The 19,868-nt window shown below is 32.9% G+C and overlaps 1 protein-coding gene across 1 annotated transcript; it reads left to right on the top strand.

The window, feature by feature from the left end:
* Window positions 1-358: 358 nt before the first annotated feature.
* LOC124443518 (interferon-induced very large GTPase 1-like) lies at window positions 359-12,641 on the top strand. The gene is made up of 8 exons (XM_046993970.1): window positions 359-618; window positions 2,472-2,564; window positions 4,074-4,109; window positions 4,692-4,835; window positions 6,503-6,661; window positions 7,722-11,087; window positions 11,200-12,315; window positions 12,373-12,641. Exons 2-8 carry the CDS (start codon window positions 2,555-2,557, stop codon window positions 12,639-12,641), a joined length of 5,100 nt encoding a protein of 1,699 aa, XP_046849926.1. The 5' UTR covers window positions 359-618; window positions 2,472-2,554.
* The last annotated feature ends 7,227 nt before the right edge of the window (window positions 12,642-19,868 follow it).

The raw sequence follows: 19,868 nt of genomic DNA, 5'->3' as shown, positions 1-19,868 counted from the left end.
TTGCTAATGTCCGTGTAGAATGTTGTTATTCCAGTTTTTTTTACTAAAAAGATAGAAATACTCCGCTGGATCATAGACATTGCTTTCACAAAGTCCACACAAAAAGATGAAAAAGTTTTCAATGAATCAAAGATGCCAAATTAATGAAAAATATTGATTTTTGATGAGAAAATAGATTGTTAAGCGATGAAATACTTTAAAGATGAGGAGGATGAAGATCCACCAAAATTTTCTTTTACCACAAGGTACGACAAACCACCCAACGAATAGCTACATTTTTTACATGTATTAGCTTCATTATTCAACGGGAGGGACAAGGAACTGAACCAAGAGCTTTGGTATCAAACCATAAAAAAGCATTTAATTATAATGATAATAAATCTGGCATTTGGCTAGTCCCAATGTTATCATGCTCTCTGCATGAGGTTCTTAGTTATGTATTTTTATTTAAATGATAATTGTTGTTAGTCACTGATGTATAACTACGAGGAAGTCATTAATTTTCATGAAACTGTTTGTCGAAGGAAAGTCTTACTTTGTCTTTATCTTTGTTCGTTATCCGAATGCGCTTATGCAACGAAACTCACATGGAACAAAAGAAATTGATACTGAATTAAGGTATGAAGTTTAATCGCAATTATTCACCTGCTATTCATGTGGTTGTGTTGCTTTTATTTGATCTTTCACTTTTTATCGGGTATGTGTCAGTGATAAATGAAAAGATTAGCGTAAAGTTACTCTGAGTGTATAGTTTCAAAGTCCAAATTCTAAAACTAGTGTAATTTAAAAAAACACAAACGAGATTTCGAAACTTCATTTCTGACTATACAAGTTTACTGAAGCATCACCATGAATATTAACGAACATATTTATGTTCACACAAATATGCTCAGTTTATGTTCATGGTGATGCTTCATTATGGCGATTTTTGTTTCTCGTGTTCACGCGCAACATTTATATGAAGAGATATTTAATTCAACAAATCTACTTTTATATAAAAATGTTTCTACTGTCTACTTGTAAATCAATATCGCATTCTCAAATATTTTCTGGCATACAAACATGACAAATCTACATCTATCGGATATTTATATTTTAAATGAAACGCGTTTTGATGATACTATATTGTAGCTTAAGCTAATTATGTAAGGTATCATTGATGCCAGAAGTTGGAAGTTTTATATGATCCTAACTTTAGCAACTTTAACTTTTTGAGGTAGTTGGCTGTAAGAAACAAAACTTCAACATATACAACATGACAAAAAGTAAACATCTTAAAAAGGCGTTTACGAACATCAACGTGAAGGATAATATGAACAAGGAAAAAGCTATGGGTGACTTCTTTTGTAGGACAGTAAATGTTCTTTCAAAGATTTATAAAAGTGATAACTCTTTTGAGGAATTAATTTTATCAACTAATGAATTAGTTGTACATCTTAAATTCGCATTCAAAAATATTACAGCGTTCGCAATTTAAAAACCATGCTTTACAATATCACTCCATCATATAAGCAACTAATACCAAAACATTCATCAATTTCATGCTCTGTTTACTGTCGGAACTTTGAAGCAAACACCAAAGTGGTTGCTTTGACATGGCATCAAAGCACACTTAATGTCTATTGACAAATTTCAAAGTAATCATGCGCTCTACATCAGCATGAGGCTGTTTTGCGGACATCTTTATATGAGTAAAAATTTTTGCTCAGTGACATAAATATAGTTATAGTTACATAGCTGAAATGTTCTTCCTAGAACTCATTAATGTTTAATGAATCAATTCGCTGAAGAAGAACCATACTTTCAGTTTTGATATGTATTTGTAAAGCATAACTCATGGATCGTTAAGAATCGATGCTACAACAAGGCATGTTTTGTGTTTTTATGTTATATAAGGTTTGACGCATAATGATCAGGTTGCTTCTTTTTGCCAATAAGCCAATTTAAAAAGCAATATCATCGATAATTAACTTGCTTGAAAATAATTTTATGTTTATCTAAACAGGACAACTTTCTTACTGATTGAATTTTGAAAAATTTTATTGTAAGGATTAGTCGAACAGTTATAATTAAAGAAGGGAAAAATATTTAAAATTCCGTCGTACCTATTTAACTCTTTTCATTAAATTAATTTTCAAGTAAACCACCCACATATAGTTGCTTTGATGACGCATATAAATAAGAAACTGTTCAGTGAAACATGTTCCCAGCGTGAAGTTTATACCTACGTATTTTTCTACAATGCAAAAACAATTGTTATCAATGAAAATATATTTCCATTTTAAAATAGTTTACAGCAAATCCTATTGGTAGTATTTTAGTTATAAATATTCTATAGAGATTTCCAACCAACAGCGTTGTTAAAAAAGTATTTTAAATTTACAATGAGCTTTTATAATGTATTTTGACGTACCCTACATCCGCCACACCTGGAGTGTACTTAGTTATATATAACTGGGATTTTCTTTCAGAACTGAATAGTTTTATGAGACTGCTTGGTGAAAGAAATCCTGATTTGCTGTTTTAATTTGTCCTTGTTAGACAAAACCCTACAATGAACCGAGGTATGAACTACAATGTTTTAAATATAATGCTGATATGTATTGTTTTCGAAAAGCGAATGGTTGACAGAAAATGACTGCGTTTCTTTTTGTAATGTTTCGTCTTTTTTGGTATGTGATGGGTAGAGAGGTAACGAAAGCATCATTTTGATTCACACGGTCTTTATCAGTAAAGTGCATGTAATGTCTTCAATACTGGAAGATTAAGCAATGATTTCAACGTATATCAAAATTGCATTCCATTAAATATTGAAAATTTCCATCAAATGTAACAAAATGGCCAACCAATAGTTACTCATACAGATTTTTCTATAATGAAACCCGTCTTGATGATGCGACAAGTAACCCTGAAATGTAACTTATTGATTTTGAATTAATATATCATTGTTAGAAAAGTAGGTGGACTCGCTTCAAAACCAAATGCTGTGCTGGTACACTATTTGAAAATCGATATAAAAGATGAATTGTAAATGGATTTTGATTTTTATAACCAAATTGAAGAAGTTTTTTCTTTACAAGTTATTAACCTCAAAAATTTGTGATTTCATCAGCTTGAAGAATTTTAACACCTCCTAGATAGGGTGGATCTCTAGTTATTAATTGGTGTATTGCAATTGATAATTTGAATTGCTAATCATAAAATGTAGATATTTTAACTTTCATAAGATTGTTTCCTTTCAGTTTCGATACATTTTGGTGTATCAATACACATGCAGTTGTCTATAGACAACGTAAGATAAAGTAAACATGAGTAGCAAACACATTTTAACGAGAATTGAATAATTAGGTTAATAATTTACATCTAAAGACCAAACATTCTTAGTTGCATTCCTAAGATAACAAAGTCAGTAAAGCATCTCAATAAAGCAAGAACATGTAATATGTAACAAAATATACATTGATAAATAAATTCGCGCAGTTTTTATGGAGTGCTGACTCCGGCTTTTTTTTCGCTTATGATAGGAAATGTCTGTGATTTTTATAAACACAAATTAGTTGCATAGACAGTCTTTATAGCATTTGTTTATATAGCCTATTTATAGAATGGATTGCAAACAAAGCCGGTGTTCGATTTGAGTTTTGTCGTTATTGAAGGATATAAAAATATGCCTTTAAAATTTTCGTAGAAACAATAGGTTTGTTATCATTATTTTTATTTTTATATATTATATAGCCTTCAGTGTAAGTGCTGTTCTCCAAACAACAATTAACTATTTATAAAAACAATTAAAACAAGCTATATGAAAGAATGTTGCTTTTTATAAGTAGACATGTCGATCGAAGAATGTCTTTCTCTTCTTGTTCTTGCTGGTAATAATGTTAATAATGTGTTTAGCCCGTAGCTACTGCTGTCAAAATTTGCTTGTTGAGTAATATTTCATGTAGTTAATAAATCAAACATACGTGATAACGCAAAAACTCATCGGGTACAAAGACATTTAGGAAAAGCTGATAAAAAACTGAATAGATAATTTTCAATAAGAATTTAGAAATGTGGAATTTTGCTTTTAGTTTTCAAAAGAGAGAAAGGAAAGAAAGATGTAAACGGTACGTATCCATGAATAATCATTTAATTTTGATTTTAAAAGTTGTGGAAGCTTCTTCCAATTTCAATGGCACGAAACATGTTTGGAATAAAAAAGTTTGTTTTATAATTGCTAATTTCCATTGTGCGTCTACGTAAATATTGTAATAAATTTTAATGCATAATATAGATGAAAGAAATTAATTAATGAAAATTGTTCTACGCAAATAGTTAAATTGTAATAAAAAATTACTTGTGTAATGTAGTTTTACTAAGAATCAAAAAGTATTAATAAAGAACTTCGAACCCAACTCTAAAATTTTGATTTTAAAAGTTCTATAAGCTTAACATCACCCGTTCATTGGAAACCTTCTAGTTCCAAACTACATGTTGCTTGTTTGCAGCTTGTTAACTCATGAAAGGAATGTCTAACATAAATATATGCACGACGTTATTTCTGAACATTATGAAAATTGCAGTGCATGTCAATGACATAGGTATTGCTCAGTGAAATTGTCGATCGCAAATATTTTGATGTTCGAATTTTGATAAAAAATATTAAATTTCAGTAAATTTTAAAAATCAAAAATTACTTCATTCTTTAGATGCAGGAAAATCCCAACCAACCATAGACAATAAGAACTTGGATAATTTCCACAAAGAAAAGCAGAACGATGAAGTCGACCTCGCAGAAAGCCTTCCTGATGTAAGAGCTAAGGACAAACAACCCTCGACGATTCGAAAGCAAGGTATAAATAATCATAATAATTATTTATTCTAAGATTCTTATTGAAATATAAAAGTAAATCTATGACATTTTCTAAAGTGCCTTTAACTCTTTTCCGCCATTTTGTCTCTCAAGATTTCTCATTTTATATCTCAAAATGGCATAAATAAGAATTGGAGTGGTATTTTTTGTGCACGAGTATGTGAAGTATTTGACGTTCCCGTGTATAGGTTCCTGGAGATTTCAGTCTGACATTTTCTTTTTTCTTTATATGAGTTTGTTACCCTCTGCTCGGCTTTAGTATTGCATTTATTCCAGATATTTTTGAATTGTTTACCTATTCTTAAAGATTTTATATTGCTTGAAAATATCGAGGAACTTTAACATTAGAGAGCTTAATCTAGCATTGTTTTGAAATCTGTAACATGAAGCGGAAGTAAATTTGACAATTTTAATGACGTAGCCGTCTTTGAGGCAAAGTCAAAGACGGCAAATTGGTTGTTTCGGTGTTCTTGTTTTTTAACAGAAACGTAGCAGGTAAACTTGATTTACAGCTATACTATTCTTACTAATCGTTTTTCTAGAGTAGGATCAACCATTTTTTAATGGCTACGTTACTGGCAAAGCTGATAATATTATGTAACACAGTTTTGCAAAAAACAATAGGAATTAAGATAAAGCTTTTTTACATAATTGTAAATGTAGATCGTCCAAGTTGGTATAGTATGATACGCGAGATAGTCTCAGACGTACCTTTGATGTAAGGTATCGTTGCTGTTGTCACTGAGTTCTTCGTTTCGTTGGGTTTGTTGGGTTTGTAAGTGTTGCGTTTGATAAAGTCAGAGTTATAGTTGTTTTTGTAAAAAACACGTTTGAGAAGGTACGTCTGAGACTATCTCGCGTATCTTAGACCATAAACATACGTGTCGCACATAAACCAATCACAACGTTACGACAAGTACCAACGAACATAAAGGACAAAGAACAACCCAACGAACGACAAGGTGCAGTTTACAAAATAAACTGCTCCGACAGCCACGCCTCCTATATCGGGGAAACTGACAGAAACTTAAACATAAGACTTACTGAACTCAAACGAGCTACTAAGAAACAAGACAAAACTAATCACATTACCGAACATCACCGAATCACAAAGCGCAACATTGACCGGGACTGGCAAAATGCATTACTTACAGTACTGACTATTACATTGGAAAGTTGGTACACCAACTTGGGACAAACCCCCCTGAACAGATCACAGCAATTACCGGCACCTTAAAAACGACTTATTCACAATACAAACAAACGATCAACTAAAAACATTACACTTCAAACTAATTCACAATGACAATACACAATTGACACCCACACATTACAACTAAAAACATTACACCTAAATCACACTTCACAACTACAAACATTTCACTTCACACTAATTCACAATGACAATACACATTTCCTGTACGCACAATACAATGACGTAGGAACCAGATAACGAATACGGCTAACCTGACGTTTACTCCTCATTTGACTCTGATCATGACTACCGCTAAGGTTGTCGAAACGTCAGTCAACAACAACAAAAACAGTTCTTCTCAGGACTATACCAATCTGGACGATCTACATTTACAATCATGTAACGATGCTCCCGGGTTCAAGCCATTTACTATAAAGCTTTTTTGTCTGTAGTTGAGAGAGAGTCGAAGCAAACTATGGAGGAAAACAGTTTGGCTGATATTGCCATTAAAAAGAAAAACGAGAAAAGCAAGAACGTTGAAAACGTCAAAGATAACATCGGTCAGAACGAAAAAGAAAACACCTTCAATAATAGAGTCCATTGTGTGAAGGGTACGTATATATTTGTAATAAGCCATACGATTTAAGATGATTTATGCTGGTCTCACAACATAGCTACCGGATTGCATTTCGTGCCAGAGTGTCTTGTTTTATAACCGGCACGAGAACTGGCCTTTTTAAACTACCTTCAAAGCCAATGCAAGTGGATTGTGAAGGGGAGGTATGATGAATAAGAATGATAGTATAGTCTAGAACAATTGTTGATTAAGGTTTGAATATAGCCATAATATTTTCATGTTCAATTTACGCTAAATCATCAGTGTTATAACCAAACGGGTAAAAACATGAAAAGATTCCTCCCAAATAGCATCTTGTAACCCTGGTGACAATTTCGTACTTTCGCTGAGTAAATTAAACGTGTTTGTAAAATTTGAAACCAATCATGACTCTATATGAACATAAGCAGCTTAAAGCTGAAATGAAAGAGAAACGCTTGTGCCTTGAATGGCTTGTATTTTTAACGACGATTACCGCAAACTACAATAGCTAATATTTGAGGGTAGCATATCCAGGTGCACTAGATTTATTTGTAGCTTCTGCTGCAAATATCTATGGCATCAAAAGTGGCCGAAAAAATTTGCACTTTTGAAAAAGGTTGCGCAAAAAATGACAAAGCTAAACAGCGAATGGAGCACATGGGGTTAAAATATGGACATGCAATGATGTAAGCTTGTTGAAGCCAAATTCCCTTTTTCACGACCAATAGCTTACGATATTTAGTTTAGCCTATCTCTCCTTGAAATTGTTTTCCCAACTGCCTGTGTTCATCTTAGATAGATCAAATTATTATTTTGGTGGTTTGGGTTTCCTTGAAACAGTGTCAAACTGTGGTATAAAGTTTTGCTTTCTTGTCGCAATATACAGTATCGCCTTGCTTTGAGCTATTGTAAATTTATGGTTCATTTTGAACACACAAAAGCACAGGTATACCTAAATTACGGTAAAATTAATCCTAGTCATTATTTGTAAGGCGTGTGCTGTGTAGTACACAAATTATAAATATAACAGATAAGTTTTTGGAGGTCATTCTATATGGTTTTTTTTCAACTAGGCCCAAAAGAATTTCGTCAGGATTTCATATTGGGTGTAACTCCCAATAAAACAGAAAAGAATTCTCATAAAACAAAACAAAAAGCATTATCTGAACTTTGCGAACGTTTGGGTTTTAAAAAAAAACTTACATTGAAACATGCACGTACTGTTGCAACGTTTACTGACGAAGAACTGACTTCTCATGACCAAATTCCCAGCTATATTCTTAAAATGTTAATGATGGCTAATCACCAAGCACGTGAATTTAAACTGGAACCATTAAAAAAAAGTAAAGTTATTATAAAATCAAATAATGGTACTGGTGTAAGTGATAGCGATGACGAGGATGAAGATGAGATTGAATCAGATAAAGTCGAAAATAAAAGTTTTGAAGATGAAGATGATTCCGATGATAGTGATAGTGATAACGAAAGTGAAGCTGTGGAAGGAATTAACCCTATGGATGCTTTGATAGGACTTTTCCATAGTTCAGACGATTTTTTGCGACGGGATCTAGCTGTAAAACTTAGTGTATGTCAGCTTAGCGTTCCTTTCATTTTACCTTATCCTGATGATCCAGCAAAAAACCCAACTGTCTTGCTTTCGGCGTTGGAAAATATAACAAAATCTTGGAAAGATGCCACTTCCGAAGATTCTGCTAAAGTTGTCTACGCAACTGAACATCCGTTTCCTGTAGTGTCTTTTATCCGGCTGGGAAATGTGACCATGTCCAAATCGTCCCTAATGAACAAGATTATAAGTGATGGTAATGGTGATCATGATTTCTTTTTTCATAAAAACATCAAAGGTGGCGATGTGGAAAGGAAAGTCGTGCAAGGTTTAGTGGAACTTGTGTGGTATCTTCCTGGAGGAAACAAGAAGAACTCGTTGCAAAATGAAATTTGTTTTACCAATTTACGTGGAGATGCTCAGAGTTTCAAGAAGCAAGTTAATGTACTTCGAGAGATATCAAACATTTTGTGTATCTTATTGCCTTCAAAAATGCCTGACGAACGCACGAAAATTTTTTTGGATGAAGCTATAATGTCTGAAGGTAAAACACTGCTGATTTTTAACGAAAAAAGGCAAAAAGAAGTGAAGAAGTACTACAAAGACTTAGAGAAGTATCATCGAACAAGATTGTCTTCCTGTACAAAAGCATCTAAATCGAATGAATATGAATTTTTCAATTATATTTGCAAGGTTATACAAAGCAATATAAAAAAGGCTGAAGACATTAACAAGCAAGAAAGTAAACTGAAATCTTTAGCAAATTTCAAATGCCACTCAAAGGAAAGTGGTGTTTACTTTGATGACGACCCAGCTTATGCCAAATTAGAAAAAATTGTGGAAACTTGGATTTCTGATGGGATTCAAAATGCAAAAAACCTGTTTAAGCTACAAGGTCATGTACCTATTTTAGCAGATTTAGAAAAAAAGATACATAATCCAAAATTTCGTCCCACTATTAAAGACGTTGTCAATGAATTGTACAAAGAACGGGAAAATGAAAAAAAGGTTCAGATTGAATCTTTCAATAGTATGAACAAAGATGTTATTAATTTTCTTAATTCCATAACTGCAATGAAAGAACGGGAACTGAATAGAAATTTGCATCATTTGAAGTATTTATTAGACAAAGCTTCTTTATCTGTGATGGCGGATTTACATCAAAAATATCGTCGGGCATTACTTTCTGTTAAAGAACCTACCAAAAATATGCACAATGATAAGCCAGATTCACAAACCGAGGAAGAAAAGAATTTAAATGAACTGGAAGAATTGATATTAAAGTCTTCATTTGGTTTGGAGCATATCATTAGAGAGGTTGCCCAACTTTATCAGCTTCCTGATATTCCAGTGAATGATTATGCAGGTGCTGCAGCAAAAATTCTTCTTTCCGGAGAGCCTTTGGAATTGCTGGATGGTGATTCAAGTTACATACCAATGAAATGGTTTAATGATGTTTATGAAGAATTAGAAAAGCAAACAAATAACGCTAGCATTTACGTCATTTCTGTGTTAGGTATTCAAAGTTCCGGTAAATCGACAATGTTAAATACAATGTTTGGCTTACAATTTCCTGTAAGTGCAGGAAGATGTACTCGTGGTGCTTTTGCTAGTCTTGTTCCACTTAGCCAACAACTTCAATGTGACTCAAATTTTGAATATGTGTTGATCATCGATACTGAAGGTCTGAAAGGAATGGCTGACCCAAAAGTGAGAGAACACGATAATGAACTTGCAACATTTGCTATTGGTATGGCGGATGTCACGATTGTCAATATCTTTGGTGAAAACTATAATGAAATGAAAGAATTTTTGGCGATGGCTGTTCATGCTTTTTTCAAAATGAAACTTGTGAAAGACAAGAAATCATGCAAGATCGTCCATCAAAATGTTGCTGCTGATGACGCTGCAGATAAGTTAATGATGGATAGGCAAAATCTAAAACAAAATCTAGACCATATGGTAAGGCTTGCAGCAATACAAGAAAATTGTGAAGATCAATTTGAAAAGTTAGATGACATCATTGCATTTGATGAAAATAAAGACGTATTTTACATACCAAGTCTATTGAAAGGAAGTCCTCCCATGGCTCCGATAAACCCAAATTATGGTAGAGACTTGCAAAAAGTAAAGGAGAATATTATTCAGCTAATGTGCTCAAAAGAAGTGGTCAAGCTAACTGTTTCTTCATTCCGTAATCGAGTTAAAGGTCTATGGCAAGCCATGCTAAAGGAAAACTTCATTTTCAGTTTCCGAAATGTGATCGAAATCAGAGCTTATGCATCATTAGACAAAAAACTTTTCAAAGAATTAGTAAAACTAATGGTAAATGGAATGGATGAAATTGAGAGAAATATTGAAAGAGACATGAAAAGATGCACTACACGAGAAGAACGAAAGGAATGTTGGATGAGCAGTAAAAAACGTATATTTGCAAAGGCAGAAGAACTCAAAACAAAAATGGAGAAAGAAATGCAGACGTTTTTTGAAAGCAGTGAAGATAAATCTACCCTTGAACAATGGAAAGAAGACGTGATGGATAAAATTAAAAGATACAAACGAAATCAGGAAGCGTCTGTTATAGAAAATTGTGAGGCAACCTTCCACCATCTGCAGCAAAAACAAGATGTTGAAGAAATGAAAAAAAATTATGAGAAACAACTTCTGGACAGAGCAAAAAAATTAGTGTCAACTCAAAAAACAAATGACGAAGAAGAATGTAAAGCAGCATTTCAAAAAGGATGGAAACAATGGATTAGCGAAGTTCCCAATTGTGAGGATGTTCCCCGTGATGTTAATGCATATATGGTTGATGTCCTTCTACCAGAAAATTCTGATCTTAATGCTGAGATGTTAGCGAAACTAGAACCAAAAAGTATGGAATTTCTGCTTTTTTAATGCTGATCCTGTCCCTTATAGAAATATGTTTTCGTTTACGGGAGGGTTTAATTCGACATTGGCTAAATCCATGTATACTTTTATCATAGACGATGGTGTGTCAACGGCATATGATATCAAAAATAAAGTTATCTCTCAAGGAAAGCAGTTTGCAGAGAGAGTTTCCAACAAAGCTGTTAGATTTACTATAAATGATCTTAAAGCAATGTACTATGAAATCATTTCTACTATTGATAAAGAAGAAGAGAAACAAAACATGAAGTTTAAAAAACCATTAGTATGTGACATACTGTTATACACATTTGCCCGTGCCTTTCCTATTTTTGATAAAATGGAAGAGCGTTATGTTGAAGAGCGTGATATTCGACAGAATCTTGAAAAAACATTAAGACCAAGGCTGGAAAAGTATTTTATCAACCTTTGCAAAGAGATGGAGAAAGAAGTTTTGGCTGCCACGTCATTGGTTGATGTGCTTCGTGAGCCTGTAATGTCAGAACTTAACAAAGGCATTGTAGCAGCAGTTGATACTAAGCTTTCGACGAAGAGCATGTTTTTAAGCAAGGCTCACTTTCATGCCAGTGTTTTGATTCAACTTGGAGAAAACCCTAGTTTTGAATTGTTTGTTCCTTATTTGGAGAATCCTATTCAATTTTTGGAAAACAAATTAAAGGAGTACGTGGAAGACTTTTGCTTGAACACAGGATCGAAATTGGTGCGATCTCTGTTAAAACATGAAGGAGAGAAGCTGAAGTCAAATATTTTTTCTGCCATTGAAGACGCAAATGAGCAAGCTAGACATGAAATCGAACAAGGAAGCGAGAGTTGGAAAGTAACGAATTGGATTAAAAAGTTTGTGGAACAGTGTTCTTCTCTTGCCATTACGACAGAAATGTTTGGTGTCGCTGCAATGGATGAAGATTTAAAAGAAACTGATTTATTTGACAAAGAAGTTCGTGAGTTAGTCGAAAACTTTGTGCAATCCCTTACTGATGCTAAATTGGATAGTGAAACTATTAGTAATTGGCAGCCAGCACCCCACGAAAGGCGTTCAAAGTTACTGTTTGGGTGTCAGGCTGTTTGTCCATTTTGTAAAGCTTTGTGTGATCAGACTGTGGAGCAATCAAAACATTCAGACGATGGTAAAAACGTGACAGAAATACATCAACAATACTCGACCAAAATACACCGTCCTCTGGCTTTGGCAGGTTATCGCGATGTCTGAACTGCGATTTTGGCTTCCGATATTTGTACTTTTCTTGTAGCTGGAAATGACACATTTAATAACATTGACACAAATTGGAAACCGCATCTCTACAAAAGTTATCAGTCAGTAAACGATTACTACAAATCGTGGAAAATTCCTCCAGATCGCTCATTTGAAGCTTCTAAATATTGGCAATGGTTCATGGTAAAGTTCTCGAAACAATTGGCGGAACATTATGAAGCAAAGGAAGCAAAAATACCTTCGTGTTGGAAAAATGTGACCTTAAGTGAGGCCGTAAAACAACTGAAGGAGGAATACAACTTATAAAAATCTTCATCAAAACCATCACCTGAAGTCAATTTTTAATCAATGTTTTTTTTGTAACTCGGTTTTAGCTCGTTTTTTTTGAAATATAATTTGATCAGTACCAGAATCATTTGATGTTTTTTTGTTAAATAAATGTTTAAAGAAGTAGATTAAAAATGTTGTGATTAAATTTTTGTATTGTTACTTACCAATGCGTTAATGAAATATGGCGGTCAATTTGTTTAGAACTATACTTATAATTTAACAACCTTAACCATGTAATCTGTACTTATTAAAAGACATCCAGGGAAATATTCATTTCGTGACTACATAAACTACAAGTAATTTACCTTCAAAAACATCAAATAAATAATGTAACGATAATTAACAATTTCAAATACAATTTATTTTGCTGTGCTGGGTGTTAGCTATAATTGTTAGAAAGACGAACAAAATAACATATTCACTATGACGAAAACTAATCACATTGACAACATAAAAAAAACCCATCAAACGACAATGGTGAAAGTCAAAATAGACTTTACATCTCATTTATGATAAATATCGAATGGGATTTCAACATTACGTGCAAAGATCTTTATGGATGTCGTGGTGGAAAAGCAATATGATACTGACTTATTGGTGAAAGGAGAACATTGTTATGATTGAAATCGATAAAATCTTTTGTTGCTAAACGTTCATTTGGAATTTTGTCGTGATATATGTTTCTGTCACAAAAAGTGCTGTGGCTTGTTCAACAAATTCTTTTGTCTCTAAAATATTCCTTTAATAACGTGAGCCATAATTTAATCTTATAGACTTCAATTAATTGCTTCAATTTAATTAGAAAAGCAGCAAAGTAGTCATTCTTAACGTTATTTGTTGCACATAATTTTTATTTTAAAGTCTTGTAACTAGGCATAATTCTCTAGATTATAATTTCGTATGATGTATGTTGTGTGCGGGTCTTAATAGCGTATGAGACCTTCAATTATTAATTGTAACTATATTTAATTTTTCTGACTATACTTCTATATATCAACTATCGTTTACTTTTCTTAAACATGTAAAAATTTATATAAAATGTAAACATGTTATTATCTACACAGATATGTGTTATTGCGTAACCTGTATTTTTGTTGCGAAATGTCGTAATATGAAACAATACAACCACAATAGCTGTACAACATTTGAATCATATTCGTGCTTTTCATGTATATCTCACGGGAAAATGATCCACCATGTTGGTTGATAACAATAAAATACTATGATATTTTTTGTTGAGACACCTGTATGGTTGATATGAAAACCACAAAAAGATAATATCACTTATTTACTGATTTAGGGCCCATACAAACTTAATTCGTTTTCTAATCGAAGTAGTTGATTCGAATTCGATTCGTTTTAAAATGAAAAAACATGAGTGTTCACAGTTGAAGTTTTATCCGCATTATTTTTTGCTTGATAACATAGTATCATAAGAAACTCAAAAGGTTAGATATGGATCAGCAGGTATTTTAGTCTAATTATAGGGTATTGTGGGTACATACTTTAGAATCTATAGTTTAAGTAAAATTAATGTTTACTTTTGCTTCACATTATTGACATTAAATTTTGGCGCATTTCCTAAACCATCTTTGAATCTTTGATAATAACAATATTTAACCAATAGAAATGGCGGAGATTACTGCAATGGGCATACTTTTACGAGAATACCAAAAGAACGCGAAAAAACAGCCAAAAGATCGAAGGTAATACGAAAAAAAATGTTGGAACACTTTCAAAACAATGCAAGGCACGTCGAGTTACTTTATGCTTATAAGTAAAATTGTAAAATATTGCTGCAAGCAAGCACGGCAAAAACAACGCGTCACATGTGTGACCGCATAAAAAGTCTAGTTACTAAGTCAAAAACATGTGGTTGATCAATATTGACCTGATTCTATTCGTGTTGCATGTTCACATTATCATTCGAGATCACCTTTTCAAGTGGCCCAAGTTAGTTCGGATCGAATTCGTTTTCGCATCACTTGCAAGTGTTCACATTAGCCCTCATACAGACACGAATCGATTTCAAATCGATATTAAGTGTTAGTGTGAATGGGCTCGAAATCAAAGGATCAAAGGAAACAGTGTGTTTTGATTGAATTTTTCTTACTCAAAGCAAACACTGCATGAGCAGGTCGTACTGAGCCCATTCTTGAAACATCTTATATTTTAGCTGTTTTAGCGTTGTGAAAGAGAAAAATAGCTATATTTTTCATCTTTGCAGAAGCTTTCGAATCTGCTAAAGTTAAATAAGGAAATCTTGAATAATATAAAATCATCTTTCTTGTTTGTTGTACACATGCCGTGCTTAAGTAATACAAAAAGAACTTTTGATTGTTAGGGGTCTAGTAGTTTTTTCAACTAAATAGCTCACTGAATTTGCAATCTGGAGAGTTGCTTTGACTATAAGCATTGTTCTGAAGAAGTTTTAGCAGCAAAACATCCGTTTGCCGAAGTGTGCTTCGTCGGGGATGGTAATATGACCATTTCTAAATCTTTTTTAATGAATAATGTTATCAGTGATAGCAATAGTGAAATAACATGAAAGATGGTGAATTTAGAGGCAAAATCATGAATGCATGGCTTTGTAGCGCTTGTATGTGGTATCTTGCCTGTGGTCTGACATGATTATTTTGAAAAGCAAAATTTGTTTTCCCAATGTCTGTGTAGAATTTTGTTATTCCAGTTTTTTTACTGAACAGATGGAAGTACTCTGCTGGATCATAGACATTGCTTTCATAAATTCCATACAAAAAGATGATAAAGTTTTTTTTTTAATCAAAAGTGGCCAAATTAAGGTAAAACATTGATTTTTCATGTGAAAATAGATTATTAAGCGATGAAAAACTTTAAAATAAGGAGGATGAAGATCCATCGAAATTTTCTTTTACCACAAGGTACGACAAACCCAACCGATACATTTTTATATGTATTAGCTTCATTATCCAACAAGAGTCACAAGGAGCTGAACCAAAAGCTTTAGTGAAGTATCGAACCGTTACAGAAGCATTTAATTTTTATGATGATAAGTCTGGAAATTTTCGCTTGGATGAATAATTTAAAAATTCGTTAAATAAAGAGTGAAAGAGGTGAAAAATCTTCTAAAGTTACAACAACATGGCCCAGTTTTATATGCTGAATTGTGGGGCAGTGATGAAAGGCCAATATGTAGCATGAGAAAAATGGATGATGTCTGTAAGGATATTTAAAAAAATGCTGAGCATAAGATTTCTTTCATGAAGACCAGCCACCATTTTGTAATTGTTTTTAAATCTAGCTTCAGGCATCGATTGTGCAATAAAGATTATGGAAGATTTAGATTCTACAATTGGTGCAACTATTAAAGTGAATGATGACGATTTCTTCGTCGACAATTTCCTTGACAAAAACTATGGCATTTGAGACGAGGATTATAATATATTAAAGTTTCTCTCACCACCATACTCTTGAGACTCATAAACAATGTCGCCCGCTCTTGTTGTTTGGTGCTCACAATAGCACTGATCAAATATTCTTTTGTATCAGACAACGAACATGGCTCAATTGCTGATATCTATGAGAGAATATGTTGGTGATATCTATGAGCATGAAAGAATTAAGCTACAGGCAAAAATTAAGTAAAAAGTAAAAACGTCTCGATTTTTTGTATCAATGCACTCGTTTTTCATTATTTGGCTAGTCCCAATGTTATCATGCACTCTGCATGAGGTTCTTAGTTATGTATTTTTATTTAAATGATAATTGTTGTTAGTCAGTGATGTATACTTAGTTATATAACTGAGATGTTCTACGTGGAAGTCATTAATGTTCATGAAACAGTTTGTTGAAGGAAAGTCTTACTTTGTGTTATCTTTGTTCGTTATCCGAATGCGCTTATGCAACGAAACTCACAAGGATCAAAAGAAAATTGATACTGAATTAAGGTATGAAGTTTAATCGCAGTTATTTACCTGCTATTCATGTGGTTGTGTTGCCTTTATTTTATCTTTCACTTTTTATCGGGTGTGTGTCAGTGATAAATGAAAAGATTAAGCATGCAGTCACTTTGATTGAAGTTTTAAAGTCCAAATTTTATAACTATAGGGTAATTTAGAAAATACAAACGAGATTTCAAAACTGAATTCCTGACATTACAAGTTTACTGAAGCCTCGCCATGAAGATAAAATGAACATGCATGACAAATCGATGTTCAGATGTTTTTATCCCAAATTAAACTCATATTCCGAATGCTATAAGCGACTTTTGAATTATAGACGATTTTGTTACCACGATTAAAGCTTGTGTTTCATTTTACATTTTTTAACATTGTCTTCAATGAAAATTTGCATGTGCTTTCTATTATCATAAATACATCTTAATGCATTGAAAAGAGTAGGAGGAAAGCTTCTATGATTTTAAAACAAGTTTAAATCCAAGTTCTAAAAGACAAGTAATTTACAAAATGCAAACGAAGTTATGAAACTGCATTCCAGACATTATAAGTTTACTGAAGCATTGCCATGAAAATAGACCGAACATGTATGACAAATCAATGTTCAAGATATTTCATTCCAAATGAAACTCTTTTCTCTAAGTCTAAAAGCAAATTTGATTTACACTTCTTAAATTATCTGCTAAAAAAGTACGTGCTGTCACCGATTCCAAGAGGCTAAACGATTGCGTAAATCAAAAGACTTAAGAAGATCTACAAGACCTGAAACAGTAGATGTAAATACTATAATTCCTTGATTTTCCTTTAATGCATCCTAGAGTTCTGTAATAATGGCAGTTATACTATGATGTATTTTGGCCGCCAATTTATAAATCAATAAATGTGTTCTAACTTTTCTTTGTGCAGTTAATTGTTTAATCAAACTATGGATAAAAATATGTCAAATGACTTCAATAAAGAAAAGAAAAACAAAGAAGAGAAGCATCTTGAAAACGCAGATGGTAAATGCATCAAAGAAGAAAATGCAAATATCTCTAACGACGACAGAGAATATTTAAGACGTACGTATTTATTCATAGATGATAAGTATGATAATAAATTCAGAAATAGTTAAGTGCCAATGATAATCTTGAGTATATTATTATCTTTATAATAATTGGGTGATAATATATACGTTGATAGTGGCATAAATATGGATAAATTAGTACACAATGAAAACAACACCGGGAATTTATGATTTAATGTTTTGACTAATAAATAGGTTTAATTCAAAAACTACGATAAGGAATAGTTTAGCTAAATGATTTTAAAACCTGCGCATTTAATAAAAACGACAAATTTTTTTTGAAATAGACGAGTTTCGACATCTCATGATGCCATCTTTAGTATAAGTGAAATAATAAATAATACAAGCACAAAATAGATACATAACAGAAGCGCCACTCGATGTTGGACCCTCTGGTGTTTGTGTCCCCTGTTTTGAGTTCTAGAATCGGTGTATTTTAAACGGCGGCCATGTTTCCACTAACACCACTCATACCAGATGACCACTCCACTAAAGATTCTTTCACTCTCCTCGGCGACTTCACATCTTTCAACTCATCAACTTCTTGTCACAAATTCTTCATCTCCTACGACGTTGAAAGCCTATTTACTAACATACCACTTAATGAAACCATCAACCTACCAATTGACGAAATATTAACTCACAACTCCAGGTTCAGTATAAACAGGACAGACCTCACACAACTGTTTACAAGTGATACGTTGACAATATTTTTGTCTTTTTACGAACGAAACTGTGGCCATGAAGTTTTATTATTACATTAACACACATCACGCAAACATTAAATTTTCTTTTGAAACTGAACAACAAGATCAACTACCAATTCTTGACATTTTACTAACAAAATCCCATGACAGCTGTACAACATCTACATATCACAAACCAACATACACAGGACTTCTGATGAACTGTTTTAGTTTCACACCACTTTCATAAAAAACCGGACTTAGATACGCACACTAATCGACAGAGCATACACACTTAACAATACGAACAATGGCTTTCAATGAGACATAAAAAACATCACATCCACTCTTTTACGAAACTCTTTCCCACTACACTTTATTAACAGAACCGTATAACGATATCTCGACAACAAACTAAGCAACAACCTCAAACTAGACACCGAAATATCTGGCCCGACGAACACAAATGAAAATTCCAAAATAACAACTCTATACTTCAAATTACCATACATCGGATATTACTCACGACACACACAGCACAGATGTACAAACATTATGAAACGCTTCTGTACAGATATTGTCATTCGACTAATTTTCACATCTTTCAAAATGAAAAACCTTTCAACCTCATTCAAAGACCCAATCCCTGATTCAATTAAATCAATGGTGATATATGAATTCAACTGCGCGGAATGTAATTCCCGATACATTGGCGAAACTTCGCGCCATTTATCCACCAGAATCAGGGAACATACCACAAAAGACAAAAACTCTTATATCTACCGACACCTTCTTAAATCTCACTTATGTAAAACCAACTATTCACCCTCTTGTTTCAAAATCATCGACAATGCCGACACCTCATTCACCCTTAAAGTCAAAGAAGCACTCCAAATCAACAAAACTAAACCTGACCTCAATGTTCAAGTTTTTAAATTCAATGCAATATTTAGTTTGTAATACGCTCGGACGCTCCCCATTAATTTATCTTATTTCCTTATTATTGTTGTAATTTATGTATCATATTACTTTTATATAAACCTTGTATTATTTATTATTTCACTCGTACTGAAGATGGCATCATGAGATGTCAAAACATGCCTATTTTAAAGAAAATTGTCCTTTTAATTAAATGCGCAAATCAATAGTGCTTTTACGCATTTACGATTTTAAAACCCCATATTATGCCAACTTTTATTACATCTCCTTTTTTAATGTTCAAGTTTTCTGATTTAAATTTATTTGAGTTGCCGTAACTCAAACGTTAATTTGGGAGGGGGGAGCGGTACACTTGTAGTCAGTTGTGCCCCACTCATTACTTTTATGTCCGAATTTCCTCAAAGAAATCAATCTCAATGTAACAACTTTAAAGCTTATAACACATTATCATATCTATTAAAGATGGCATTATAAGATGTTGAACATGTCCAAATATTTTATTAAAAATTTGTTGTGTTCATGAAATATGAATTGACAATACTGCTTTAAACTCATATGTAAAGGTATAAAGCGAAAA

This window comes from Xenia sp. Carnegie-2017, unplaced genomic scaffold, assembly GCF_021976095.1.
Source record: "Xenia sp. Carnegie-2017 unplaced genomic scaffold, XeniaSp_v1 HiC_scaffold_21, whole genome shotgun sequence".
NCBI lineage: Eukaryota > Metazoa > Cnidaria > Anthozoa > Malacalcyonacea > Xeniidae > Xenia > Xenia sp. Carnegie-2017.
Note: the sequence above shows the minus strand (reverse complement) of the source record. Positions and strands in the feature narration are given on the sequence as shown.

What these genes read in the sequence shown, in the direction of transcription:
- LOC124443518 (XM_046993970.1), top strand. An exon ending in AGGAAAGAAAGATGTAAACG is followed by an intron (nt 4,110 to 4,691) that starts GTACGTATCCAT and finishes TTCATTCTTTAG; the next exon opens with ATGCAGGAAAATCCCAACCA. An exon ending in CCGTCCTCTGGCTTTGGCAG is followed by an intron (nt 12,316 to 12,372) that starts GTTATCGCGATG and finishes CTTTTCTTGTAG; the next exon opens with CTGGAAATGACACATTTAAT.